The sequence below is a fragment of the Grus americana genome, chromosome 31 (assembly GCF_028858705.1).
Source record: "Grus americana isolate bGruAme1 chromosome 31, bGruAme1.mat, whole genome shotgun sequence".
Classification (NCBI taxonomy): domain Eukaryota; kingdom Metazoa; phylum Chordata; class Aves; order Gruiformes; family Gruidae; genus Grus; species Grus americana.
Window position 1 is genome coordinate 1,265,853 of NC_072882.1, and position 25,770 is coordinate 1,291,622.

General features: G+C 54.6%; 1 protein-coding gene across 5 annotated transcripts; it reads left to right on the forward strand.

Annotated features, from left to right (window-relative positions):
• Positions 1-23,120, forward strand: SLC11A2 (solute carrier family 11 member 2). 5 transcript variants are annotated; one of them, XM_054806907.1, is made up of 19 exons: positions 1-328; positions 1,076-1,238; positions 1,955-2,033; positions 8,292-8,378; positions 9,693-9,829; positions 10,586-10,711; positions 10,967-11,086; positions 12,122-12,228; positions 12,910-12,980; positions 13,064-13,131; positions 13,267-13,422; positions 13,831-13,989; positions 14,273-14,359; positions 14,936-15,055; positions 15,303-15,452; positions 15,772-15,845; positions 16,005-16,158; positions 18,701-18,754; positions 21,847-23,120. In XM_054806907.1, exons 1-19 carry the CDS (start codon positions 318-320, stop codon positions 21,922-21,924), a joined length of 2,001 nt encoding a protein of 666 aa, XP_054662882.1. In that variant the 5' UTR covers positions 1-317; the 3' UTR covers positions 21,925-23,120. The 5 variants fall into 5 exon arrangements, with proteins under 5 accessions (XP_054662882.1, XP_054662884.1, XP_054662883.1 ...); XM_054806909.1 differs by lacking the exons at positions 1-328; positions 1,076-1,238; positions 1,955-2,033 and adding an exon at positions 3,304-3,418; XM_054806908.1 differs by lacking the exons at positions 1-328; positions 1,076-1,238; positions 1,955-2,033 and adding an exon at positions 3,317-3,415.
• The last annotated feature ends 2,650 nt before the right edge of the window (positions 23,121-25,770 follow it).

Genomic DNA, 25,770 nt, shown 5'->3' on the forward strand with positions numbered 1-25,770 from the left:
AAAGGCGGAAGTGGTCTCTTAGGGCCGCCGGGGCGCGAAGCGGGGCCTGGACTGGGCCGGGCCCCTCCGGTCTCCGTTACGGGCCCTGGAGGCCGGGCACCCCCGGAGCCCCCTGCAGCTGGGGGCTGAGCACCCCCGGAGTCCGTCCCCCTCCCCCGGAGTCCGTCCTCCCCCGTCTCCAGCGCTGTTTTAAGGCCCACGGAGCAGCGCCGGGGGAGCCCGGGTGGGCCGCGGCCTTAATCCCGGGTTGCCCGTTCCCTCCCCGGGCCTTTGGCTTCCCGGCGCGCCGGGCGGTGTCACGTTAGGGTAGTTGGTGAATGCAGGCGAGGTGAGCTGGGCCCCCTCTCCCCCTTTACCTGCCACAGCGGGTGGTTGGCACTGGAGCAGGGGGTTAAGCCCCTTCCCCGGCCTATGGAGCCCCAGAGCCGGGCGTTAAACCCCTTCCCCGGCCTATGGAGCCCCAGAGCCGGGGGTTAAACCCCTTCCCCGGCCCATTGAGCCCCAGAGCCGGGGGTTAAACCCCTTCCCCGGCCCATTGAGCCCCAGAGCCGGGGGTTAAACCCCTTCCCTGGCCTATGGAGCCCCAGAGCCGGGGGTTAAACCCCTTCCCCGGCCCATTGAGCCCCAGAGCTGGGGGTTAAACCCCTTCCCCAGCCCTTTGAGGGCTGCCCCTGCCCGTGGTGGGGCTGTAAGTCACCCTCAGCTGCTGCTGCCCGGCCCCAGAGCACGGAGAGGGGAGAACAAATCCCCTGCGAGGGACGGCGTGGCAGCGGAGGGGCTGTGGTTCCCAACCCAAGCCCCACAGTCCCCGCTGCGGGTGGCTCCCCCTGCTCTGCCTCAGCTTCCCTGGACGCCTCCGCCTGTCTGTCAGGCACTGAGCGACCGAACCCGTTCTGCAGCTGCCCCGGGGTAGTTTCATATGGGTCACGTTTGTTTTCTGGATTCTAAGTGCCGTAAGAAATGGTGTCGTAGGCCTTTTGGGAAACAACCGCTGCCCCTACCCCGCCTGTGAGGTCTGTCATCTCCTTTTCCCCCAGACATCACTAAAACCAGGCGCTACGTTGCCTCTTTCTAGGTCTCTGGCAGCTCCTCCATCTTCCGTGAATCCTCAGGGATGCTTTTTGCAGTCCAGACCCCTCTCCTTCCTCCAAACGGACCCCAGAACCCCCCCAGCAGCCCCGGGAAGCTGGAATGTGTGGTGCCGGTTGTGTACGCCCGTGTCTTTGCCCTCTTGCCTGGTGAGTCTTGAAGTGTTGCACATTCAGCTGTTGCTTATCAGAAAAAGGCACCGAGGGCCCTTTTTACAGAGACAAAAAGAGAAAAAAAAAGCGCCCGACAAAGCCGGGGTTATCGCTCTGCCTCCGCAGGTTTCGGACCAGCGGGGATCGCTGATAATAGATTGTATTGATCCAAACTGGGAAGGGATCGCGGCTTATCAGCACTGCACGTACCGGCAGCTGGAAAATGCCCTGTAAATGCCAGTTTGGGCTCTAATCTGTCAAATAACTCTGGTGGAGCAGAGTCCAGGCTGTTTCATGTTCTAATTACCAGAGCACATCTGATGCTCGAACCAAACGGCCTTTTAATTGAGCTCCTGGGTTGATAATATGCCCCGGCCAGCACGTAACCCACCTTTCCCCCCCAAGCCCAACGCCACCGCTCGCCACGGGGCTGAGTTTCCACATCAAAGCGTTCGGCTGTCCTATTAACCCCCCCTTAACTCGTTTGTGGGTGGTTTATTTTTTATAGTTATTTAATAAACGATAAGGTTGAAGCGGATGCGGTTGTTTTCGGGAGACTTTGAATTGTCTCCTGAGCTCCCCTCGGGGAACTCTGCACCGCCGGATCGGTGCGGGTGCTGCGGGCGGAGGAGAGAGGGAGGGGAGCCAGCGGGGAAGGGTGGGGACACCTCTTATATAGAGAGAGGAACGCTGACCGGGCTGTCTGCTCCCAGAAACCGTCGAGGGAGAGGAGCGCCAACACCATGCCCAAAAAATACGCCCTCAAACCGAGCTCCCCCAGCTGCGAATTGGGTGAGTACCGCAAACGCCGATACCGGCGAGCTCGCCGTCCCTACGGGGTCGTCTTGCCGATGGGAGGCATCGCTCTCATCCCCAAATATCCTGGGATTTGGAGAATAACGTAAATTTACCAGCTTCGGGCCACAAGCTGTTGGTAAACCAGCTCCCGCGAGGTTTCTCGCACCTGTAGGTGCTTTTGGCGAGGCCGGGTGCTGCACTCGCCTTCCCATGCGGCAGCAACGCTGCAGTTTGGTTTTAATTTCCCTCTCCCGGTGCCCACGCTGTCGTCAGAGGTAAAGTTAAATCCGCGATGGCAGAGTCTCCCATCTCCCGCATTTCTCCTCTTATTTTTCCAGGATTCAGTCATTTCAGCAACATCTTGTGATTTTTCCTTTTGTGTTTAAACAATAATGAACGTGGTTGCAAAACCTCCATGTTTGGGTAAGGAAGGAGCTGCCTTCCCCGCTGCCGGCAGCTTTGCTCGGCAAAGGGTTCTGATTTTTAACAAGCGGCTTCTCCCGTGCAGGTCGGGGTGTCCCGTTCCGTTAGCCCGGATCCCCGCACGCTTTCCCATCTGTTCTCGGTCAGGTCGTGCTTCCAAACGAGCGTTCCTGGTGATCTGCCGAGGAATTAATCGGGCTGGTGGAGATAAGAACACCCGTGCGCTGCTGCCACGTGCTATTTCCTTGGGCTGGCAGGTTTCTTGTGTGTCTCGCCAATTAAATCTGTTGGTTTAGTTCTCAGGAAGGGGTTGCTTTTAAAAAAAAAAAAAAAAAAATCTAAGTTTTCAAGGGAATGTGCAGAGTAAGAGGAATTCTGTGAAAAAGCAGTGTTTCTCTGTGGAAAAAAAGACAAAAAAACCCCAAACAAAACCCAAATCAAGACTCTTCTCCCCCAAAATACAGAGTATTCTTTGTGACGGGCATCACTTGTGATGTGACACAGCTGCATTCAGAAATAATTAACACCTAGATGTGTCTGCAGCCTTTTGCTGCCGGCCAAAAATCTAGAAATTTGGGGTTTTGGCATGAAAAGCGCTGGCGAGGTCCTGGCGGCCCTGGCTGGCTCCTGACGGATCCGTGTTTCGGGGCGGAATAAGCCGCCGTAGGAAAAACCTCGGAGCAGGAACGGGGCTCGGCCTGGGCTGCGGTTGGGGCTCAGACCCCCACGCTGGGCCCGTGTTCCCCCTCGCCCCCCGTGCTGGCACCTGCACCGGGGCCCTGTCCCCTGCTCCGTTCCCCGTGTCCCCCCGCACCGTGTCCCGCGTCCCCGGTCGCACGGAGCCGCGTCACGGGGCGGGCCGAGCCCTGCTGAGCGAAGCCGGGCTGGCGGCGGCCGCAGGAGCGCGGGCCGGGGCATGGCGGCGGCAGCGAGGGCAACCGGGGGTGGCTGAGGTGGTGAGCGGCGGGGGCTTGGTGGGGGGGGAATGGTGGGGGATCCCCCCTGGGGGGGTCCTCTGGGTGTGGTGGGGGGGGATCCCCCCTCATTGAGTGATCACTGGGTGTGCTGGGGGGGGGATCCCCCTTCGGGTGATCCCTGGGGGGTCCTTTGTGTGTGCTGGGGGGGGGGGGTTGATGCCCCCTCGGGTGATCCCTGGGGGTACTGCAGCATCCCCGGGTCAGCTCTGCCGGGGGGGTGCCATGGAGCCGCTGGCCCCCAGCACCCCGGGCACTGCGCCCCCCCCATCGCTGGGGCTCGGGGAGCCCCGCGAGGCCGGGCTCCCTGGGCGCTCTGTGACCTTGGGGTGTCCCCTGGCCCCCAGAGGGGGGGTCTCCGAGGACAGGCGCTCCTCGCCCCACAGAAACCGCTGATGGCACACGCCGGCGGCCGTGGCTTGGCCGGCCAGATGCCCCCGAGCCTCATCCTCTGCCTTCCTCCCCGAGGGCTGGTCAGACATTAATCCTCCGGCGTGGTACCCTCCCCTCGGGGTTTAGGATGAAACCGTCCCGCGGAGCCCTAACCTTGTCCCTTGCGCGTCTGAGGGCTCGACGCTGTTTCTCTATGAACTTCATGGCAGGGTTTGGGGGTACGACGAGAGAACGGCTCTTAAAGCCTTGGCTCGCTCAGCAGCCGCCCCGTGGAGCTCTGCCTGCATGGGCTGAACGCTCCGGGACACGCGTTCCGTGTCCTGTTATTGCTGCAGAGCCACCGTCGAGCATCCCCGGGGGTCCAAACTCCGGCACGTTCCTCTGGTTATTGGGATGGGGAGGATGAGGCCGGTTCCCGGTGCGGTTCTGCCAGCGGTGTGATGCCGGGCCGAGCTCAGCGAAGGTCAGTGTGACCCTGGCAGGGCTTCACCTACCCGGTCTCAGCCTCACCCTGCGGAGGTGCAGTTCCCAACCAAAGTCCACACGTGATTGCAAACCCTCGGTTTCCTCGGAGGGGGGAGGTGATCTCTCCTGCGGTGAGCACAGCTCGTTAAATGGGCAGGGGGAACTGTCAAACGAGCTCTTGAGCACGGGGGGTTTGTTGGGACAGCGGGATGCTGCGGTCAGCGATGACATAACGGTTCTGTGTTCGATTTGGGGCATCCAGGGTGATATGAAGACCCCCAGTCCTGCCGCAGCACCCTGCGTGATGTTCCCACGGCTCAGCCTCACTGCTCACCTCTTTTTTTTCCCCACTTTACAGCACTTCTTAACCAAAATTTCCACAGCCTCAAGCACTGCCTTGTGTTTTTTGAGGGCATTTTAAATCCCTGAGCCTCGTGGCTGCTGCTAAAACAGAGCTTTTCAATCAGTTTGATTAATTACATGTTGTGAAAATACTTGAAGTCTCAGGTGTCTGTCAGCCCCCCCCCCCCCTTTTCCATGCTTACAAAAAGCAGAGGAGAGCAGCGGGGAGCAGCTGCAGGGGCTGGCTCCTAAATCCAGGAGCCTTCAGATTGAGCAGGCTGGGGAGGAGAGCTGCTCCTTGCTTCCAGGTTGGTTTTTCCTAAGGGTTGTTCTCCTTCCGTAGAAATAAATCCGTCACGCTGTGGTTTTCTGGGAGAGTAGGCTTGGGTAAGCAGGGCGGGTTTATCCCCCCACGCCTCGGTGCCCTCCTGCATCCAGGGCACCTCTCAGCTCAGGAGTGTGGTACGGGGTGAACAATTAGCAGGGAACGAGCTCGTCCAACCCATTTAGGAGTCAACCAGGTGAGCAGGGACCTCAGCGATGGGAGCCAAGCTGGTGTCACAGCCTGCTTTTATCATCTCTGGTTATCGCAGGAGCGTGGGCGAGAGAGCGAGGAGGAATTCTGCAGGGACAAACCTGCGGTGCTGCCACCCCAGGTGACTCTGCACCGGGTCGGTACAGAGGAGAAGGTTTTTCCGGGGCCGGGACCTGGCGGTGCTGGTGCCGGCAGAGCGGCGTGGGTGTCCGGAAAGCGGGCAAGGGGGTGACCAGGTTGTACGGTCGAGGAGTTACCTCTGTTGGGACAGCGAGCGAATAACCGGATTGTCTGCTCCGGTTTTGGTAGGTGCGTTGCACTCAGGGCTGCCCCTGTGTGATTTGTATAATGTGAGCTGGAAGGAACAGGTCAGGTTTTTGGTGTGACCGTGTAAAGGGCTGCTCGGTGCGGCCAGCCCGTGAGGGTGCCTGCGTATGAAGAAAATAACGAGACGTCGGCTCTAAAACCTCTCTAAAAGAGTTAACGATGGTGACGTGCCCCGCAGGAACCAGCCAAGTTCAAAGCCTGACATCAAATGCAGAAATCTCAATCACAGGAACTGCTCCTGGCCTGAGACGAGACTCATCCAACAAACCCCCGTGTCTCCACGGTGAGGATGAGCGAACAGCCGTCGGCTCCTCGCCTTTCCCCGGGGCTTTGCTGCTTTTTTGGCCATCGAGAAGAAAAGACCCGTTGGCCCGAGGCTCGTAGTTTCATCAGCGTGCGTGGAAGAATGATCCGTTGTTCGCTCTGCGGGTGTTGAAGGTCTAGACAACAGCGCTAGTGTCTTTGCTTTTTTGATTAGCGCAACCTCGTGATACTCCGCTCTTGGTTGGTTGGGTTTTCTTGCCTTATTCCAAGGAATATTCCTCCTGGGAAGGCGATTGCCTTGCCTGAGTGGGAATGTGGTGTATAAAGTCAAACCGCCGATGGTTATGGCAAACACTCTACCTCCAGGAGTCAGAACGTGGCCCGGCAAGCCTGTGTCTGGCATTGAGGAATCGCTTGAAGATGTTCACAGAGGTTACAGGTAGAAGGAGCGATAAATCCCAACCTTTTTTATCCTGTAATTTCTTTATCCTCTAATTTCAGCCGCGTTCAGAGCCGCAGCAGGGGGTCACTAGAGCCGTTCTTTTAGAAAAGCACCCAGTCGTGGAGACAGAGTGGGCAAAAACCATCCCGCAGGTGCGTTTTCACCATCTTTTCTCTTGCCAACTCTCCATTTCCCAACTGGGCTGGAAACACGTGGAATATTCACATCTGGCTACAGCTGGCGGCTGCTTTTGCGGGAGCTCCATGGGAGAAGGAACCACAGGGAGCGTTTCCAACCCGGCACGCGTGGGAAAGCGTTCCCTGCGTCGGGTCGTGAATGAGCACATCACGAGCTCGGCAGCTGCCGGCGGAGATAGGGGAACCAATTTTGCTCCCGCCCAAGCTGGGATGTGTTTTGCAAGGAGATATTTAGGTCAGTCTCGCACTGTAACGAATAATTCGCCGTGTGATCTTCTTCCTCTTTGCCTTTATTAATGAAGTGAGAGTTTCGTGGGACTTGCTGCCAGGGTAAGCGCTGTTCCTCCTGAAGGAATTAGATTTTTGGGGAAAAGGTGGCTTATTGCTAAACTTTAGCGTAAGGTCTTTCATTAAAAAAAAGCTTAGTGCTTTAAAAAGGAGCCGGTAAAGAAAGAAAATAGTGTAAGTGTGTGCGACGGATAAAAGTTTTGCTCCAGCCTTGAGGGTGTGCCTGTCCAAGCGGGAGCTGCCGGAGGGAGAAGTCTCGGGGGGCTGCGGAGGCTGGAGAGGTGGCACTTGTCCTCTCGTGGCCGAGGTGACAGGAGGTATTTACTCACCCTTTCCCCCCACAGCGTGTAACGGTTTGGTGACAAAACCGGGCAGGGGCTGTCCGGGCCCTCGAGGTGTTTTAAGTTCATGGTGGCATCGGGGAATCTCGCTTCCTTCCAAGTCGCGCTCGTGGAGCGCCGGGTTTGTGCTCTGCAGGAGAGGCAGAGCTGGCTGACGTGCAGCCAAAAAAAAAAAAAAAAAAAAAAACCCAAAAGTGGGATGAGAAATCTTACGGTTTGGTGAAACCTCATCGCCTCGCTCCGCACCGGCACGGATGAATTCTCCTACGTGCTCGTCCCGAGCAAACGCTCAAGATTATTTGATGGGTTCGTTGACGGGTGCGAGCGGCGAGTTGTGCAGAGTTCAGATCTCCTGGAGCGTCCTCTATTCATCTTCTTGCCCTAGAGTCAACAGTGTAAAATCTTGAGTATATTTGGATAGATAAATAATAATTGTGGCCCTGCCTACAAGAAATGGTATCACTCTAGCCCTGCGTGAAGTAACTCTCTCTGGATTATTTTAGCGCGCCTGGCTGGATTACAAACCACCTTTGGAGCTGGAACAGGGGAATTAATATTTGAAAACCTAAAATGGGTTCAAATCACTTAAAATGAATTCCTGGCTAATGTTTCCCTTTTATGCGTTCGCTGAACCAATATTGCCTTGTTATAAGGAAATCTCCCGTTAATATACAACGGGATTTGAGGGAGATTAAGTGCTTTACATACCGAACGTATATACTGTTGGTACTTTAACTTGTCCTTGAGGGGTTTGGGTGGGGTTTGACCTTTTAAAGCCCGGAGGACGCCAGCTTCACCCAAAGTCCCGTTCCAGATCCTGGTTGCGTGGGTTAGATTTAAAAATACGCCGTGATGAAAGAGTTACGTCGTGCCCTTAAAAGAAACTTTAAATGCCTTGTAAAGGGAGCGGTGTCGATGTAATCATCGTGCCTGGAAGGGGAGGGATGGTATGTAATTTTTACACATAAAGGAAATTCCACTCTTGTTTCCTTAGCTGGAGTTTCACAACAGGCACCGTCCTAAGCCTGGCTGCTTGCAAACCTTTCTGTGGTCCCCTCACCCCCTCCTTTGGGTTGTTGCAACAGGAGTTTCCAAGCAGGACCGGGGGCAAAACGTTCCCCTCCTGGTCCTACAAGGTTCTTCAAAGCTGAAAAGGGCCGAGGAAGTAAATCTGTCCCTGCCAGGAGCTGTTGGCTCTCTTGTGGGTTTTTATTCTCCTTCTTGACAGGTTTTTTTTCCCCCCCCCGGCTCTGCTTTGCAGCCAACGTGGCCAATCTAAACCAGTTTCCAGACCACTGGAAGGTTTGCACCATGGGGAACTCCGACACAGACCAGAAGGCATCCTACGGTAAGGCTCACACAGCCGATCTGCCCTCGTACATCGACCTTTAATCGAATTCATTCCTTTGTCCTGCAAAAAAAAACCACCCCAAGGATTCAGTGTGCCCGTTTATCGCCCCGTACACCTGATTATCGTAGCGGACACAAACCCTCACGCCTTTGAGATGACCCCAGCGGGAGATTTACAGTTCTCAGGGCTCACTCAGCCTTGTTTAACAAGACGAACAAGCCCATCTTGTGCACACTGGATCTCTCTCCTGCCCGCACACACACACAGGTTGCTCTGAGTCCATTATGTAAATGGATTTGCAGGCAGGGCAGGCAGCTCTGCCAGGTATTTGGGAGGCAGGGAAAAAAAGGAGGAGCAATCAACTTGAGTTTACTCTGATGATGCAATAGGCAACTTGGTAAAAGAGCCAGTCTGGGGTTTTAGTCCTCCTCTTAAGAAGGCTGGGCGCTCGGGACGCATGCTGCTCTTCAGCTCTTAGAGCAAAATGCCACGTAGGGAGAGTAAAAGTGAGTAGTGGCTCCGTTCGGGAGAAAGGGCTGGTTGCTGAAAGCGGGGAGGGGAGGAATCGGGTGGTTTTACAAGTCTTGACACGTAACCTGTGGGAACGTGCGTTTTCAGTGCTGGAGTCACCCTGCACGCCTTCCTCGCAAGTTTGAATTTAGAAACTGTCCTGAAAATTCATCAGGGCTGGCTCTCCCGCCTGCCTCTCGTGCTTTAGAAGTGAAAATCGTCGGGCAGGCTGCTGACTGTCCCTTGCTTCCGAACAAGCGCTGCATTGTGTGTTCCCTGGATAGCAACACATTGTGTGTTCCTTGGATGGCAACAGGATTCTGCGGGGCAGCGGGGTCCTTCCAGGACTGAACTCCTCACAGAGGGTCTGTTCAGCCAGGAGAGTTTGGGGTAACGTTCTCCGTAATGGTGCAAAAATAGCCACGGGTTTCTCTTGGATCTGGTTTGTGCAGTCCCGGTTAATCATTACGGTAATTCTCCAGGGCTGCCATTACATCGCACAGTGCCCCGTGACATTTTTTTTTTTTTTCTTTTAAATTAATCTGAATAAATAAACTGCCCGGCTAGCTGGCCTCCTCTCACCGCCTGGCAGAGGGAGAGTTCAGGCAAGGCGGTGCGCTCTCCTAGGGTGGATTTACAGCGGTACGGGTTATTTTCACTTGATTGATTGTCTCTTAATAATTAGCATTAGCTGTGAGGGCAGCTCCTTTTCTCTGCCTGAGGGTCTTGGCAGGTTTTTCTCTGTTTTCAGGGACTTCATTCACTCCTTTCTTTTCTGCTTCTCTTTCACCCCTGCGGAAGATGCCTCTGGGGAGCACGGGGACATCGTCAGTACAATTTCCAGCAGCATGAACCCTCTGCAGCCGCCGGACGCCTCCTCAGAGGAACCTTTTACCACCTACTTCGACAGCAAGATCCCAATTCCCGAAGATGAAACGGTGAGTGCCGCCGGACGCTCCTCCACTCGCTCCGATAGGAAAATCCCATCGGGAAAAATCTGCGAACGCTTGGTAGCCCTGTGAGCCATTCCCTTGGGGCCAGTTTCCCTTTTTGCCTAGACTGGGAAGGGGAGCCGGGCTGCTGGATGGGGATCTGGGGGAGAAGAGGGTGCGGGATTTCCCCGTGCTTGCTGTGGAGTTAATGATTCATCACTCAGGATTTGTCTCCTGCAAAACTCCAAGCAGCAAGATGTGCTAAAGAGCAGAGAAATGTCTGGTTTGTAGCTCTAGGGGAGAGGGGACCTTGGTTCTTTGTTCCCTTATCAAGGAAAGGGAGCTGTAGTGCTTGGCTGGCCTTTGGAACAGCATTGTCCCCTTTGCAGGGGGGTACAGCTGCCCTCTTTGCTTTGGATTAAGCAACAAGGCAGCATTTTCGGCTGCAGGCACAGGAGAATTCATCTCCCACCCAGATTTACATGAGTGTGTCCTTGGCTGTCCCAGAGCCCAGTGTTAAACTCTTTAGACGAGGACCAGAGATTGCTGGAGAGTTTAGGATCGGATTAAAGAACAGACTGATCTTACCAGCACCGCTTTCTGTTGTGGCAGTGAAGGAAATTAAAATCAAACCCTGTTTCTTGCCATTCTTTATGCCTGATAGCTGGGGCGGTTCGTGGGGACGATGCGTCCCCTGCGTGAGGAGGGGGCTCCGCTGCAGGGCTCGCTTCTGAGATCTCCATCCTCTCTCCCCTTCAACAGCACTCGTGCTTTAGTTTCCGCAAACTCTGGGCTTTCACGGGGCCGGGCTTTCTGATGAGCATTGCCTACCTGGATCCGGGCAACATCGAGTCGGATTTACAGTCTGGGGCTGTCGCAGGATTTAAGGTCAGTACAGAAACCTACGGATTAAACGCTGTAAGTTGTGCAACCCATGTACGTGTCGGTGGTTTAGGGCAGGAGTACTGAACATGCTGCTGAGCCGAGAACACCCCAGAGAAGGAGAAGGGGGGACTAAGACACTCAATAAGGTGTATTATTGGTTCCTAAAGGTATATGTGGGGCACGGGCATCCTAGGGAACCTGGGACTGTCGTTTCTTGCTGCCCCAGCTCACCTGCTGCTGCCTTCGTGTCTCCCTCAGCTGCTGTGGGTCCTGATGCTGGCGACGATCATCGGGCTGCTCCTGCAGCGGCTGGCCGCCAGGCTGGGGGTGGTGACGGGGCTGCACCTCGCCGAAGTGTGTAACCGGCAGTACCAGAAGGTGGGTGACCTCGGAGAAGCTCTTCCGATAGTCCCTGCGTCGGTGAGGTTCTTTCACCTGGGGCTGGCGGGTCTCAAAGTCTTATGTGCCAAATCCTCCTCAGGAGAAAGTGTTCTGGTTGCTAAAATACATTTTCACAGTTGCATTTGGCTTTATTGCCCAAGAAGCTGGAGGGGGGGGTTAAGTTGATTTCTGTTTTGGCTTGCAGAAAGGCAGGTTTGGAGGAAGATTTTAATTGTAGCCCTGATGTAGCACGAGTGAAGGGTTCGTTAAGAACCTGGGCTGTTGGGAGAGCAGATGGGGGACGCTTCAGCTGTCTTCCCCGTCTTGGAAAAAGGAAAACGCAAGGAGGGAGGTGGAGTGAAGGTCCTGGCATCTGCCACTGAATCACAGAGTCAGGAGTAAAACCCAGGATTTCAGCTTTTCTGTTTGGACTGCTGTCTCCCCAAGTTGAAATACTCATCACTTAAATAAGCTCAAGGAATCATGAGGAGAGAAATGGCCCTTTGGAACAAGACCGTTCCGTGGCTGCTAAATTTCCCTGCTTAAGAAATCTTCACGGCTTGTGCAAGAAAGGGCTCTGCCTCTCGTTCAGCTGGAGATGAGTGAGGCTGTCCTTCGGGAAAGGGCTGGGGGGAAGTCGGTGATGTCCCCAGCTCTGTGCGGTTTGATGTTTCTCATCCAACACCTGAGACTTTGTCATTGCTCTGACCACGTGAAACGTCTTCCGATCCTTGTTTCCAGTGCCTCGGCACACGTAAAACATCCGATTTTGCTCTCGCAACGAGCAAAATGTATTGAGGCGAGTAATTTAGATTATATAAGTGACCCGGGAACCTCCTCCCGTGATTGCCACAGGTAACCTGGATTTCTGCTCCGGACCAGCTATGAAGTGGCAACCGTCAACATGTTTTCCGTGCCACGGCCAGGGAAAGGAGGCCATTCCTGATCGCCACAGCCCCGTGCTCATCTAGGAAATTAAAGGGAGAAGATGTTTTCTCTCTTTTTAATGACGTTGGGTATTTTTACCTCTAGGTTCCTCGGATTATCCTATGGCTGATGGTTGAACTCGCTATTATTGGCTCCGATATGCAAGAAGTCATCGGCTCAGCGATTGCTATTAACCTCCTGTCTGTGGGGAAGTAAGTTGGGTTTGTCGTCAGAGGGCAGGAGGAAATGAATGGTCCCCTCTAGGGTTAAGAAAGTGACACCATGTGTGCCAAAAGACTCATTTATTTCCTATAAATCTTCCAAAATAAGCTCTTTGTAGAGGGTGATTCATCTGAGCTGTGCTAGCTCTCTTAGATGACTCAGCCTTTGGTGCTATTTTTTTTTCTTTTGGCTACAAGGAGAACTGTAGGTTCCGGGTTTTATTTTAGCTATAACTGCTATACACCAAAATTGGGCTGCAGCTTTCCTGGCAAATTTTATATTCCTAATAAAGGACTACCAGAAAGATGTCCTCTTCGGCCAGGGAGGCTGGAAATACAAACGTAACAGGAAGCTACAATTTTGTACTTAATTCGCTATTAAAAGTCTTTCTCGCTCCTGTCGTTCTCGATGCGGACGTGGGATTTGCTCTCAAGATTTGGGGAGAGAGCTCTTATCTGAGCGTTTTGTGCAGAAAACACACCTACGGTCCCTTGCCCCGTGCCGCTGAACCTCTTGTCAGGCTGCAAACAAACCCTTGGACATTGCGGTTCCATCCCCAAACAAGTGCCCTAAATAAAAAGAGATTTTGGGACTCTGAAGCGGTCTAGTGGCTGGCGGACGAGGTCGAAGTGTTCTGTAAGCTGATGTCCGCTCGTGCCCGTCTCTCGCAGGATCCCGCTGTGGGGTGGCGTGCTCATCACCATTGCTGACACATTCGTGTTTCTCTTCCTGGATAAATATGGTAATTTCTCCTTCTGAATTCCGGAAGCTAAATCTGAGATTCAGCTTTTCTCAGTTTGCTGATGATCCTTTTTCTTGTGACAGGCTTGCGAAAACTGGAAGCGTTCTTTGGTTTTCTCATTACCATCATGGCTCTAACGTTTGGATACGAGGTATCTTCACCGTCTCTCTCTGCCTTTCCACCAGAGTGACACCTTCCCTCTCGCCCCAGCACCAAAACAGAGGGGCGAACGCTTCAAATGAAGGATATTTGAAGCTCTTTTTTTTTTTTTCCTCTCTGTGCCCAGTATATCACAGTAAAACCCGACCAGGAGAAGCTGCTAAAAGGGCTGTTCATCCCGTACTGCCAGAACTGCGGCACGCCCCAGCTGGAGCAAGCCGTGGGCATCGTGGGCGCCGTTATCATGCCGCACAACATGTACCTGCACTCCGCCTTGGTCAAGGTGAGCGGCTGCGCCGCTTAACATGTACGGGGATGGCACGCTGGGACACCTGAGCGGCCGCGGCCTCTGGGACTCCGCTTTGAGCGTTTACTTCGGCGGGGACTTAGCAAACCCCCGAAGGGGGCTGGGTGGGCACGGGGAAAGCCGTCAGAGCTTCGGGACGCACGTCCTCTACGTGTGGGTGTGGGAGCAGGAGTGTGCGTCACTTGGCTAGCGCAGCCTCGCTGGCAGACCTGGCCGTTACTTGTTCTGCAAATGTTGGGGTTGGCTTCATTTTCCCTCCAGCCTGTTCTTTTCCCGTCCAGTGACCCGTGTCCCACTGTCTAAAATGGTATCATTACAGATATAAGTAATATAATAGCACGTTCCTGTTTCTCAAGCCTGCTGTTGTCACCATCTCCTTTTCAGTCCCGGCAAGTGAACCGTGCAAACAAGAGGGAAGTACGAGAAGCTAATAAGTATTTCTTCATCGAGTCCTGTATCGCTCTCTTTGTCTCCTTCATCATTAACATCTTTGTCGTGACCGTCTTCGCTGAGGCTTTCTTTGAAAAGACAAACGCGGATGTGGTGAGTTGGGGCTCGGGATGGAACCGTGGAGCCGTTAGAGCAGTAACGGGGGGCAGAGGGGCAGCTCCGAGCCCCTGGGTCAAGCAAAGCCCATGTATTCTGCGTGTAAAGAAGGGGGGAAAAAAGGACAGGGGTGCTGATTATTTCCATTTAAACCAGTCTGAAGAGGCACCCAGCAGTTTGGGACCTCCAGCACCCGCTGCTCTTCGCGTGCAGCCTTTTCTGCTCGTCCTCGCTTCTCTCTCGCTGAGCAAACGCAACCTGCTCCTTCATGTCGTTGCAGAGCAACGTCTGCACGAACGCCAGCAGCCCGCACTCCTCGCTCTTCCCAAACAACAACCAGACGCTGGAAGTGGACATCTACAAAGGGGTGAGTGACCCGCAGAACGGGACGGCCTCGTCTCCGGCAGCCTGGCGTCCTTCTCTGGTTGCTTTTGGGTAAACGGGGAGTGTTGAAGGCCAGGACCTGTAAAAGAATCGACGAAAACAGAGCTGGAGGGAGACCCCTGGGGATCCTTGAGCCCTTCGACCAAGCAAAATTATCTCTCCCTTTGCTAATCGTGCTGCAGCTTGGCCATGCCAAAGTTTTTCCTTGCATCCATCCTGAATCCACGTTGTTAAAGCTGCAGCCCGTGGGGCGTTGCCTTATCTGCTGCCGACGTGGAGAATGCTTTTCCCTCTCTGTCATGGTTTAACCCCGGCCAGCAGCTCAGCCCCAGAAAATTGGAGGAGTAAAAATCAATGCTGTTTTCAGCACAAATCCAGAACACAGCCCCTGCTAGCTACTGTGAAGAAAATTAACTCCAGCCCAGCCCAAACCAGCACACTCTCCTACAAATTTTTTCCTTCTCTTTCATTCGGTCACAAGGGAATTCGCCTGCTTTTTCTCCTTCCCGCTCTCAGATGTGGGACTGAACTGACGTGAGGCTGCAAATCTCTGTTCCAGGGTGTCGTTCTGGGCTGTTACTTCGGCCCTGCTGCTCTCTATATCTGGGCGATCGGGATCCTCGCTGCCGGCCAGAGCTCAACGATGACGGGGACATACTCCGGGCAGTTCGTCATGGAGGTAATTAATGCTCTTGGTGTCTGCCTGCATCCCCGTTCTCTCTATTCCCAAGCCTTTAAAGCTGATATTGATGATTTCCCCTTCCTTGGACACACAGCTCTTGCTGGAAGCTCCGTAAAAACACCCTGACGTGCCTTTCAAACAAATCAGCTTTTAATCCTGCCCCGCGCCCCTCCTCTTCCTGCCGCGCTTGAAGTCTCCTTACTGTTCTCACCCAGCAGCTGCTCTGTTGTGGTTTTTTCCGTAGGGTTTCCTGAACCTGCGGTGGTCCCGTTTCGCCCGGGTGCTGCTGACCCGCTCGATTGCCATCACCCCCACCCTCTTCGTCGCCATCTTTCAGGACGTCGAACATCTGACTGGCATGAACGACTTCTTAAATGTTCTGATGAGCCTCCAGGTGAGCAGCAGTCACCTGATTTGGGGGTCGGGGCTTGGAGAAAAACATCTAGAACTGAATATTTCGGCTTCTGGTGCCTAAGGGTTTGCAGGAGCAGCTGAGCAGAGCGAGATGTTGGTCTGCTGGGGGGAGGTAGAGAGGATCAGCCAGGGTCTGAAATTATTTCCTTCTTCCAGCCAGGGGAAGTCCCTTTGAGTCACTTAACAATAGCTTTGGGGAAATGCTGTCAGAAACGAGCCAGCCTTGGATGTTTGTCCGTGCTGAGATAATCAGAACAATTTCCACTCTTTATTCTTCCCTATTTCCTTGCTTATTCCAGCTTCCGTTCGCTTTGATCCCCGTCCTGACCTTCACCAGCCTGCCCAGTGTCATGAACGATTTTGCCAACGGATTGTAAGTACGAAGGGAATCGCCCCCGAGCGGGAGACGACGTGTTGCTCATCTCAGGCACGCGTTTCGTTCCTCTCCTCGCCTCGTGGCCTAGAGCATCTCCTCCAAAACGTACGTGTGGCCCCTCCGCCTCACCTCGTTTTGCTCTGGTTTTGCTCGCAGGTTCTGGAAGATCGCCGGTGGCGTGCTGATCCTCCTGATCTGCAGCATTAACATGTACTTCGTGGTGGCCTACGTCATGTCCCTGAACCACATGGCTTTGTACGTCGGGGCTGCGATTCTCAGCGTGATCTACCTGTCCTTTGTGGCGTATTTGGTAAGTCTGGTTCAAGCTGAGACTCCTCGTAGGTGGGATAAGCCGCTGGATTTCTTTTCTCACCATTAGATTAATATTATCACTTTTTACGGGCATTGAAGTCGGCCAAAGGGTCGGGACCGATGGGGAAGTTGAGGCTTTTGCGGCCAGATTTGCTTGGGAATCTGTTCTGCGCTGTGCCTCCTAACCCACACGGCCTTTCCTCTGCTTTTTCGACCGTCTCTTTAGCCATTCACATGTTTGCTGCTCCCAAAACGGCCTCGATTTAATGTCGCAGCAGGTGAAAGGTTGGCGGAGACTTTGGAATGAGGCACGGTTCCTCTGGATGTGTCTGTACATTGCCAGAGGTGTAAGATCATGAGTGATCGGAGAATCCCAGCCTGGTTTGGGCTGCAGGGACCCCACAGCCCACCCAGTGCCACCCCTGCCATGGGCAGGGACACCCTCCACCAGCCCAGGGTGCCCAAAGCCCCATCCAACCTGGCCTTGAACACTGCCAGGGAGCCAGGGGCAGCCACAGCTTCTCTGGGCACCCTGTGCCAGGGCCTCAGCACCCTCACAGGGAAGGATTTCTGCCTCACATCCCATCTCCATCTCCCCTCCTGCAGCTTCAGGCCATTCCCCTTGGCCTGTCACTCCCTGCCCTTGTCACCAGCTTTCCTGGAGCCCCTTTAGGTGCTGGAAGGGGCTCTAAGGTCTCCCCGGAGCTTTCTCTTCTCCAGGCTGAACCACCCCAACTCTCAGAGGTGCTCCAGCCCTTGGATCATCTCCGTGGCCTCCTCTGGACTCGCTCCAACAGCTCCATGTCCTTCTTGTCCTGGGGACCCCCGAGCTGGACGCAGCGCCGCAGGGGGGTCTCAGCAGAGCGGAGCAGAGGGGCAGAATCCCCTCCCTCGACCTCCTGGCCACGCTGCTTTGGTGCAGCCCAGGCTACAATCGGCTTTTCTGGGCTGTGAGCACGTGTGGCCGGCTCGTATTCAGTCTTTCATACCCCCAAGTCCTCCTCGGCAGGGCTGCTCTCGATCCGCTCATCCCCCAGCCTGGATCCGTGTTTGGGGCTGCCCCGACCCAGCTGCAGGACCGTGCACTTGGCCTTGCTGAAGTTCACGAGGTTCACATCAGCTCCCCTCTCCAGTCATTGGCCCCTCTGGATCGATCCCTTCCCTCTGGAGTATCAACCACCCTGGTGTCATCCCCAAACTTAGTGCCACTGTCCATGTCCCCAGCAAAGATGTTTAATGCTACTGGTCCCAGTACAGACCCTGCGGGACCCCGCCCATCCCCGGTCTCCACAGCTGTTGACCACAGCTCTTTGAGTGCCACCATCCACCCAATTCCTTATCCACCGGTGGTCACAGAATCCCAGACTGGTCGGGGTTGGCAGGGACCTCTGGAGATCATCTCGTCCAACCCTTTGCTAAAGCAGGATCACCCAGAGCAGGTCGCACAGGATCGTGTCCAGGCGGGTTTGGAATCTCTCCAGAGAAGGAGACTCCGCAACCTCTCTGGGCAGCCTGTCCCAGGGCTCGGTCACCCTCAGAGTGAGGTTTCCTCATGTTCAGATGGAACTTCCCGTGTTCCAGTTTGTGCCCGTTGCCCCTTGTCCTGTCACTGGGCACCACTGAGAAGAGTCTGGCCCCTTCCTCTTGACACCCACCCTTTAGATAGTGATAAGTGTTGATGAGATCCCCTCTCAGTCTCCTCCAGACTAACCAGCCCCAGCTCTCGCCGCCTTTCCTCGTACCAGAGATGCTCCAGGCCCCTCATCATCCTCCAGCCCTCCGCTGGACTCTCCCCAGTAGTTCCCATCTGTCTGGAACTGGGGAGCCCAGACCTGGCCACAGAACTCCAGCTGTGGCCTCACCAGGGCAGAGCAGAGGGGGAGGAGAACCTCCCTCGACCTGCTGGCCACGCTCTTCTTAACGCACCCCGGGACACCGTTGGCCTTCTTGGCCACGAGGGCACGCTGCTGCTCATGGAGAGCTTGGTGTCCACCAGGACGTCCAGGTCCTTCTCCGCAGCGCTGCTTCCCAGCAGGTCACCCCCAACCTGTCCTGGTGCTGGGGTTATTCCTCCCTGGGTGCAGGACCCTACTCTTGCCCTCGTTGAACATCATTGGGTTCCTCTCCACCCAACGCTCCAGCCTGTCCAGATCTCACCAGCCACAGGCCTCCGACTCGACCCCGCGCCGCTGATCGCAACCCTCCGGGCTCCGCCGTGCAGCCGGTTCTCAACCCACCTCGCTGTCCGCCCATCCACCCCACACCTCCTAAGCTTCTTTGTGAGGGTGTTACGGTGCAAAAAGCCTTGCTGAAGTCGAGGTGGACAACGTCCCCCACTCTGCCCTCGTCCACCCAGCCGGTCGTGCCGTCATGCTCCACCCTCGGCGTCCATCAGCTCTCGTCTACCCCCAACCCGCGCCCGTATGACTTCCAGTGCCAATTTATTCACCGCGACGCACGCGATAACGCCGAAACGAGCAGAACCCGAGTCTCTCTAATATTCCGCTGCGTTTCTAATCACCGATATCTCTTAATTACAGAGCTGGCTGTGTCTGATCGCTCTGGGAGTCTCCTTCCTGGCCTGTGGGAAAACGGTAAGCGTCACCAGGACACTTCTCACGGAAGAGTCACCTCCTCACTCCGCTAAATAGACGCAGCGTCCGTACGCAGCGAGTAGCCATCAGAGCCAGTGCGTTTCTATGGTTTACTGTGTGAACGTATACAAACGTATGTGCGGTTTGCACAGGGAAATAACGCGCGCTTGTGGAAAAAAAAAAAAAACCCCAACCAACCCAAAAAAAAAAAAACCAAACACCTTCATAATCGGATATGCGTATTGGAAAACGCGTTGCTGCTGAAATAGTTAAAGGGTGGATGTTTTCTTTGCTGAATGCCTCTAATCGCGCCCGTAAGGAGCGATGTGCAATAGAGGGGCTGCCTGTTCTCTCTCCGTGTTTTTGCGTTAAACCCGGCAGATTTTTCTCATCCCTTCGCGTTTTAATCCACGTAGCAGAAACACTGAAGCTCCAGGGTATTATTTCTTCCGCACTGAACTGGAGGATCTAGAAAAATAAGCTAGGAAATAAAAAATGCACCTTTCGGGTGATGTTTGAAGGATGCTCCGGCCGCTGACACTAAGCAAAGTGCGACGCTGCGTCCAGAGTCTACCTCTGCGGTCGGATCGTGGCTGCCGTTCACGATCTGACCGGATTTTATTTTTATTTTTATTTTCACTTGAAAACACTTTTAATTCCGAGCGGGGCTGAAGGCGACGCGCAGTTTCCGCGACGCGGAATGACGTTTATTTACGATTTTACTCGCCTGGCGTGTGATTTTTGGCGGTCAGCAAAGGAAACGAGTTTTAACGTTTGTGCTTATTTATGGGTTCGTGAGTTTATTCCCTGTGTATGTGATTAACGGAACCACAGAGTTCTCAAAAACCCCCGGTTTATGGCTCAAAACCGTCACGTTGCAGACTACACCCATCGCCTTCTCCAGGGGGGTTATCACTGTAGCACGACTTCAGGTTTTTATTTGCCGATCCTGCTGTAAATTCACTACCAACCCTTTCTCGTTACCCTTCTTGTTAGCATTTAATGAGTTTCAGTTACCTTTCCGGGAGAAACGAATTACGATAGAGAGAACGGTACGTTCTGCTTCTGCCATTAGAAGAGGTCGTCCATCGTTTCGCCCGGCGGCAGATGAATTACGAGGTTACGTCCCGCGCGGCCGGGCGCTTTTAGATGTTTTTGTCGCGGAAAATCTGGTGTCGGAAGCCGTAAATTGGGTTTATTTAGCGAGGTTTCTCTTCTCTGACCGTCCAAAAGCCACGACTGGCTGCCACGGTTAAGGCACGGCTCCACAAAAGGTTTTTTTAGGTACCAAAATGCTTTTTGTGGATCCGAAAGCCCGAACGTGGATGGTTTGGCGTGGCACAACCAACCTCTGCTTGTAGATGAACCGAGCCCCGGTTGATTCGGTGCCCGCGGTGACGGCTCAGGACCGGGCTCTGCCCGCACTGGCGCTTTACAACCTTCCCCCTCTGGAGCAGCGAACGCGGTTTGGTTTGGTTTTTTTGGGGTTTGTTTTTTTATTTTTCCCCTGCAGTGGTTTATTTTGGAGAGTTTGGTCAGGACCACAGGCACCGCGTGGTTTGGGGTTTGGTTTTAACGGCGATTTCTTTTCCTGCACGAGCAAATGCCAGGCGTGCCGCCCCGCTCGCTCGTCCGACGGCGAGCCGGAGGTGAACAGCACGGTCGGAGGCAGCACGCTCACGGTTTGGGCTCTCCGGAGTGTTTTAGCCGTCGCTGCCCGAGGTTTCGGGGAATTTCAGGATGCCGATGACACGTTTCTTAGACGCAGGTGACAAAACTCAAAGCACGGTGTGAAAACTCCATTTTAATTACACGCAGGATCGTTTACGCTCTTCCTACCCTTTACCAAACCAGCTGAACTTCACTTGCTCCCCCCAAGCAAGCATTAAAACACAATAAATCTCTCGTTTTCAAATTATTAGTTCAAAAATTTCGGATTTAACCCCCGTATTGTAACACTTGTAGGTTTTACACCTATTTCCACAACCAAGAAGCTGCTGTGGGCGTTGTAGGTGGGAACTGAGGGGGGGCAGAGTTGTGTTTGCGGCCAGCGGATGGCTCCGCAATCCCACCGTATCGATCCCTCCGATTTTTCCTGTATCTGGGATTTTTTTGATCCGTAAGGCATCGGAGGAGGTCCTTCCCCCCCCCTGCTCTGCTGAAATAAGAACTTTCAGGCTGTAAATCTGCGGCGGAGCCTCCAGATCGAGTTCTCACTCTCAGCTTCTCCCCGTGAAACTGATTTTATTTTATTCCCCCCCCCCCCGCCCCCCCGTATCTGCCTTTGAACCAGTTTGTACAAACTCCCTTTGCAATTAAAAGACAGATACTTTTTCAACTTGGCTTCTTGGGTCTTATTTTTTTGGGGGAGGGGGCGGGGGGGACGTTGCTCTGAATCGCTAGCGATCCCCGGCTATAACAAGGAGACCCCCAAGGGCTCCCACGCCCCCGCCGGCACGTTCCCCCGTCCCCGCGGGGAAAACCAAACCCTCCAACCTCCGTATTTCCTCCTGGCCGTCCCCGTGAGCGGGTCTGTCCTCCCCCAAGAGAGCGAACTATGTGTTTCTCGGGGTATTTTATTCTTATTTTATTAATCCGTCAGCTGCCGCGATGCTCTGGGAGAACAAAAGCCCTTTGGGGTTTGTTTCTACCCGGGAAGGAACGCTGGTGGTAAGTCCGGCTTTGTTAAACCCTTGCGCTCGCCGCCTTGATTTGCAACAGCCGAGGGACGTCCTCAGCCGCACGCGGCCTTGGCGATTCCCACCGCGCTCCCCGCAGATTAATTAAGCGCTTGCAATTACCTACCGTCGTTCGTTAAGCGCCTGGCCGCGTTTCGGAAGAGCTCAAATATCGATTTATTTTACTGTCGCGTGAAAAAGCCGCTTTAACGCCGCTTGGGTTTGCCTACCTGAGAACGGAAACCCAGAAAGTCCAAAACTTTGGATCCTGCAGGTGGAAATGTGCCGGTGAGCGGGATGGGATCAGGGGAGCTCAACTCGGGCTTTGTTAAACCCTGCCCAACCCGGCCTTTGTTAAACCCTGCCCAACTCGGGCTGTTCCCAGCTCTAACTCTCGTCCTTTGCCTCTTCCAGCGTCACCTGGGATTCGCCGCTCACCCCGAACTCTTCCTCCTCAACAACGTCGACGCGGACACGCTCGTCACCAGATGATTCCAACCGCCGCGGTCGTAAGGATAGAACCGGTTTTAACGGAAAACCCTTCTTGTGCCGCAGAAAACTCTTCTCCATCGCTCGAGTTTAGCACAAAACCAGGCACGCGGTTGGGAATTGTGAACGGAGACCGGGATTTATTCCGGGGAGGATGACGGGATCAGACCGTCCCGTCAGCGGCGAGAAGAACTGCGGAGCCGGCGCCTCGGCATCGGCCACGGGGGAAGATCCCGGGTCCAAACCACGACATCGTCGATCTCGGGGGCTTGCTTTTAGGTACCTCAAAAGTTTTTCCCTCGCCTTCCCCCCCCTCCGCCCCAAATAGTTGATCTGATCAGGGCTGCGATTCGTTGGTTTTTTTTTGGTTTTTCCTGATTTCAATTCAAATTTTTCCTGCCTGGTTGGTGGAACTGGTGTGACGTTAATCCATTTATTATTATTTCCTTCCCTAATTTGGGGGTAAAAAAAAAAAAAAAAAAAAAATCCAGGCTTGGGAAACTGTTTTGTTAGTAGTGATTTTATAGAGGGGGTGAGCTCAAATTAGGAGGAACGAGAGAAACCGCGGTGAGAAGCCACCGAGAAACCCAGGTTTCGCGGCCAGCGGGACGATCCCCCGGCCCCTCCAGGTAATTACGGCCGGTTTTGCCGTAAAACGCGGCCGATCTGACCTCCTCCGCGCGAAGATCTCCCGCTCCAAGACGACGGCTGCTTCTCCTTCCCACGGGCGTTTTTTTTCCCCGATTCGGGGCCGGTATCTACCTCTGCGCAGGCAGCAGGGAAGCTGCTAATTTCAGAATTTCAATTAAAAAAGCGAATTTCCCTGCCAGGCTCCGTTCCGTAAAGACCTCTCGGCCAGTAAAAGCCGGGCAGGGTTTGCACGCGGCGGGATGGACCCATTTTCTGGACGTTTTAAGCAATTTCGGGTGCTGCCAGGAACTTCCCGGAGCCCAAAAGCGACCCTGAGACGAACTTCAAGGTCACGCGTGTTTTATATCCCCCGGCTCCTCTCTGGTTTATTTTGGTTGATTTGTTTCTACGTACTCGACACCGACTTTATCCAACGCGCCGACCACGCCGCGGCTCGTGAAGGATGCGACGGAGGGCCAGAATTTTCCGGTAAAAAAAAAAAAAATTCGATTTAACCTTTTCTGTTCAGCTTTCAGCCCGTTTTAGAAATAAAACTGATGTTCCCCGTCCTTTTTCCCCGGAGGAATTAATTCTGTTCCCAATTTTTCCATATTTAAATTGCCCCGTTGGCGTTCGATAGCGTAGCTGCTGTATTTAAGGTACGTAAACGTGGGATCTACGCTGCGGGTAAGTCCCAAATACCCCGCGGATGCTCGGAGAGGCCGGGATCCGGTCTCGGATTTACGGGAAGATTCGATCCCCGGGGATTTCAGGGAATTCGCTTCGAAGTTTCCTTCAATTAGCAGCATGGCTTAATGAGCGTGCCCCAGCTGGAGCTTGAGCTGGGCTTAACTAAGCCGGGGGTTAATATGGATCGTGGTGACCTAAAGCTGCCTGGTTTTGGGGGCGTCACGGGGTTGGGGGGGGGGTCGGGGTGGCTGGGGGGGGGCAGAGGGGCCGTGTGTGTCCCCCCCCCGGGAGGGTCCCTCTGTCCCCGCTGGGGAGGGGCTGGGGGGTCCCTGCCCCCCCCCTTCCTGCCCTTCGGTCTGGGGGGGCCCTGGGGGGGGGGGGATGTGGGGCTCGGGCTGGGGGGGCGAGAATTGGGGAGGGGGGTCCCCCACTTCATCCCACCCCCACTTCATCCCGCCCCCCCCCATCGCTGCCCCCCCCCCGGGCCCCCCCACCTCCAGGCCCCGCCCCCAAGCTCCGCCCTTCCCCGCGCCTCCCTGGCGTCACGCAGCGAACAGCCAATAGGGAGGGAGAACGGGATGGGCGGGGCGGTGATTCGAGCCAGCCGGATGCTGACGTGGCTCCCCGTCCCTTTCGTCACCCGCGGCGCGTGAATTAATTACCTGACGGCACCGCAGCAAACCCCGTCGGTCTCTGCTAAGCCGTCCTTAACCGAGCTGAGCTTTACTAAGCCGCGCTCAACTAAGCTGAGCTTTGCTAAGCCGCGCTTAACTTTTTGCTAAGCTTTGCCTAACTCTGCTAAACTTTTCCTTATTCTTTTTTTAGCCTCTCCATCATTTTTTCCAGCATCTCTTTCACCTTCCAGCCCCCGTCCCCTCTCCCGCTGCCGAGCCGGGAAATGCCACAACCGAGCGCGTCCGACAACCCCGACTCCTCGTTTCGGGGCGGATAAATCCCATTTTGTCCCATTTATTCCTGGAAAACGCGGTCGGTGCCACTCCCGCGGATGAGTTTTGGTGCTTAATTTAGGAGGAATTCAACTTTCCCCTAGGACTTTGCTGCAAATCTCGAGGGATTCGGCGTGTCGCGACGCCGCCGTCGGCGTCCGCACGTCCAGGTGTCCGGGAACCCATCGCGGGGATGCGGCGGGATGCGGAGCAAACCGCCTGTGAGGTGTCGGCTCAGGAAAGAACCGGGAAATCCCTGGGGAACTGTGGGAAAGCGGCTCCCGACGGTGCCAGGAACGAGCCTCCGGGCTGGAGCAAGGCCGGAGCATCCGCACGGATCCATCCCTCCGCAAGCATCCAGGTCCCTGGCAGGACTGACATCCTCATCCCACCAATTTGGGGATTCTCCACGGGGATTTTGGGGACGATCCCTCTGCAACGTGGCATTTTGGGGGGGCTGAGGGAGATTTCCTCACTCTGATCGCCCCCCCAGGGACCCCCCATGGACCCACAAACCACATTTTTTCCCTCCTTTATTCCAACAACTTTTAAAAAAAAAAAAACATTTTACCATTTTCCCCCCGATTTTCCTAGACAGAAGCGTCGCGATGTCTTCTCATTTATAACTCAGCTCAAGCAGGCACCAAACTGCCCCTAAAATGCAGAAATATTCACTTTATTGGAGATTTGAGAATTTATCGCAGGATTTGGGGTTTTCTATGGCTGGACCACTGAAGCCCATCCCCAATTTCTCACCTCTCTGCAGCATCCAGATGGAAAAAAAAAAATGTTTAAACTCATTATTGATGATTTTTTATCTTTTTCCCAGCAATTACAAGCGGCTTTTCACTCCATGAAGTCCCCAGATGAACGAACCATCTCTGCGGCTGATGCTTTTACGTAAAAAAAACCCCACCAAAACCCCTCAAAAATAGGCAGGAGCAGTATCTGGCGTCATGAAAACCCCAATTCTGGGGTAATTATCCCCAAAATGTGGGATATTTATGTGGGGGAGGGTTGGATCGGGCTGTGGGGTTTATTCTGCTCTGGGTGAAGGGCGGGTGAAGTGGAGCTGAGTCGGAGGGAGGGAGGGAGGAAGGGATAAAGGGGTGGAGGAGGATGGAGGGAGGGTGAGAGGGAGGAATGGATGGATGGAGGGATAAAGGGAGGGAGGGAAGGAGGGATGGATGGATGGATGGAGGAGGGGATAAAGGGAGGGAAGGATGGAGGAATAGATGGAGGGAGGAAGGGATGGATGGAGGAAGGGATAAAGGGAGGGAGAGAGGGATGGAGGGAGGAATGGAGGGAGGAAGGGATAAAGGGAGGGAGGGATGAAAGGAGGAAGGGAAGGAGAAGGATGGAGGGATGGAGGGAGGGAGGGATAAAGGGATGGAGGAGGATGGAGGGAGGAATGGATGGAGGAAGGGATAAAGGGATGGAGGGAGAGATGAAGGGATGGAAGGAGGGAAGGATGGAGGGAGGGAAGGAAGGAGGGATGGATGGATGGAGGAAGGGATAAAGGGAGGGAGGAGGGGATAAAGGGAGGGAAGGAAGGAGGGATGGATGGATGGAGGAAGGGATA

What these genes read in the sequence shown, in the direction of transcription:
- SLC11A2 (XM_054806907.1), top strand. An exon ending in GTAACCGGCAGTACCAGAAG is followed by an intron (nt 11,087 to 12,121) that starts GTGGGTGACCTC and finishes TTTTACCTCTAG; the next exon opens with GTTCCTCGGATTATCCTATG. An exon ending in TCTCTTCCTGGATAAATATG is followed by an intron (nt 12,981 to 13,063) that starts GTAATTTCTCCT and finishes TTCTTGTGACAG; the next exon opens with GCTTGCGAAAACTGGAAGCG.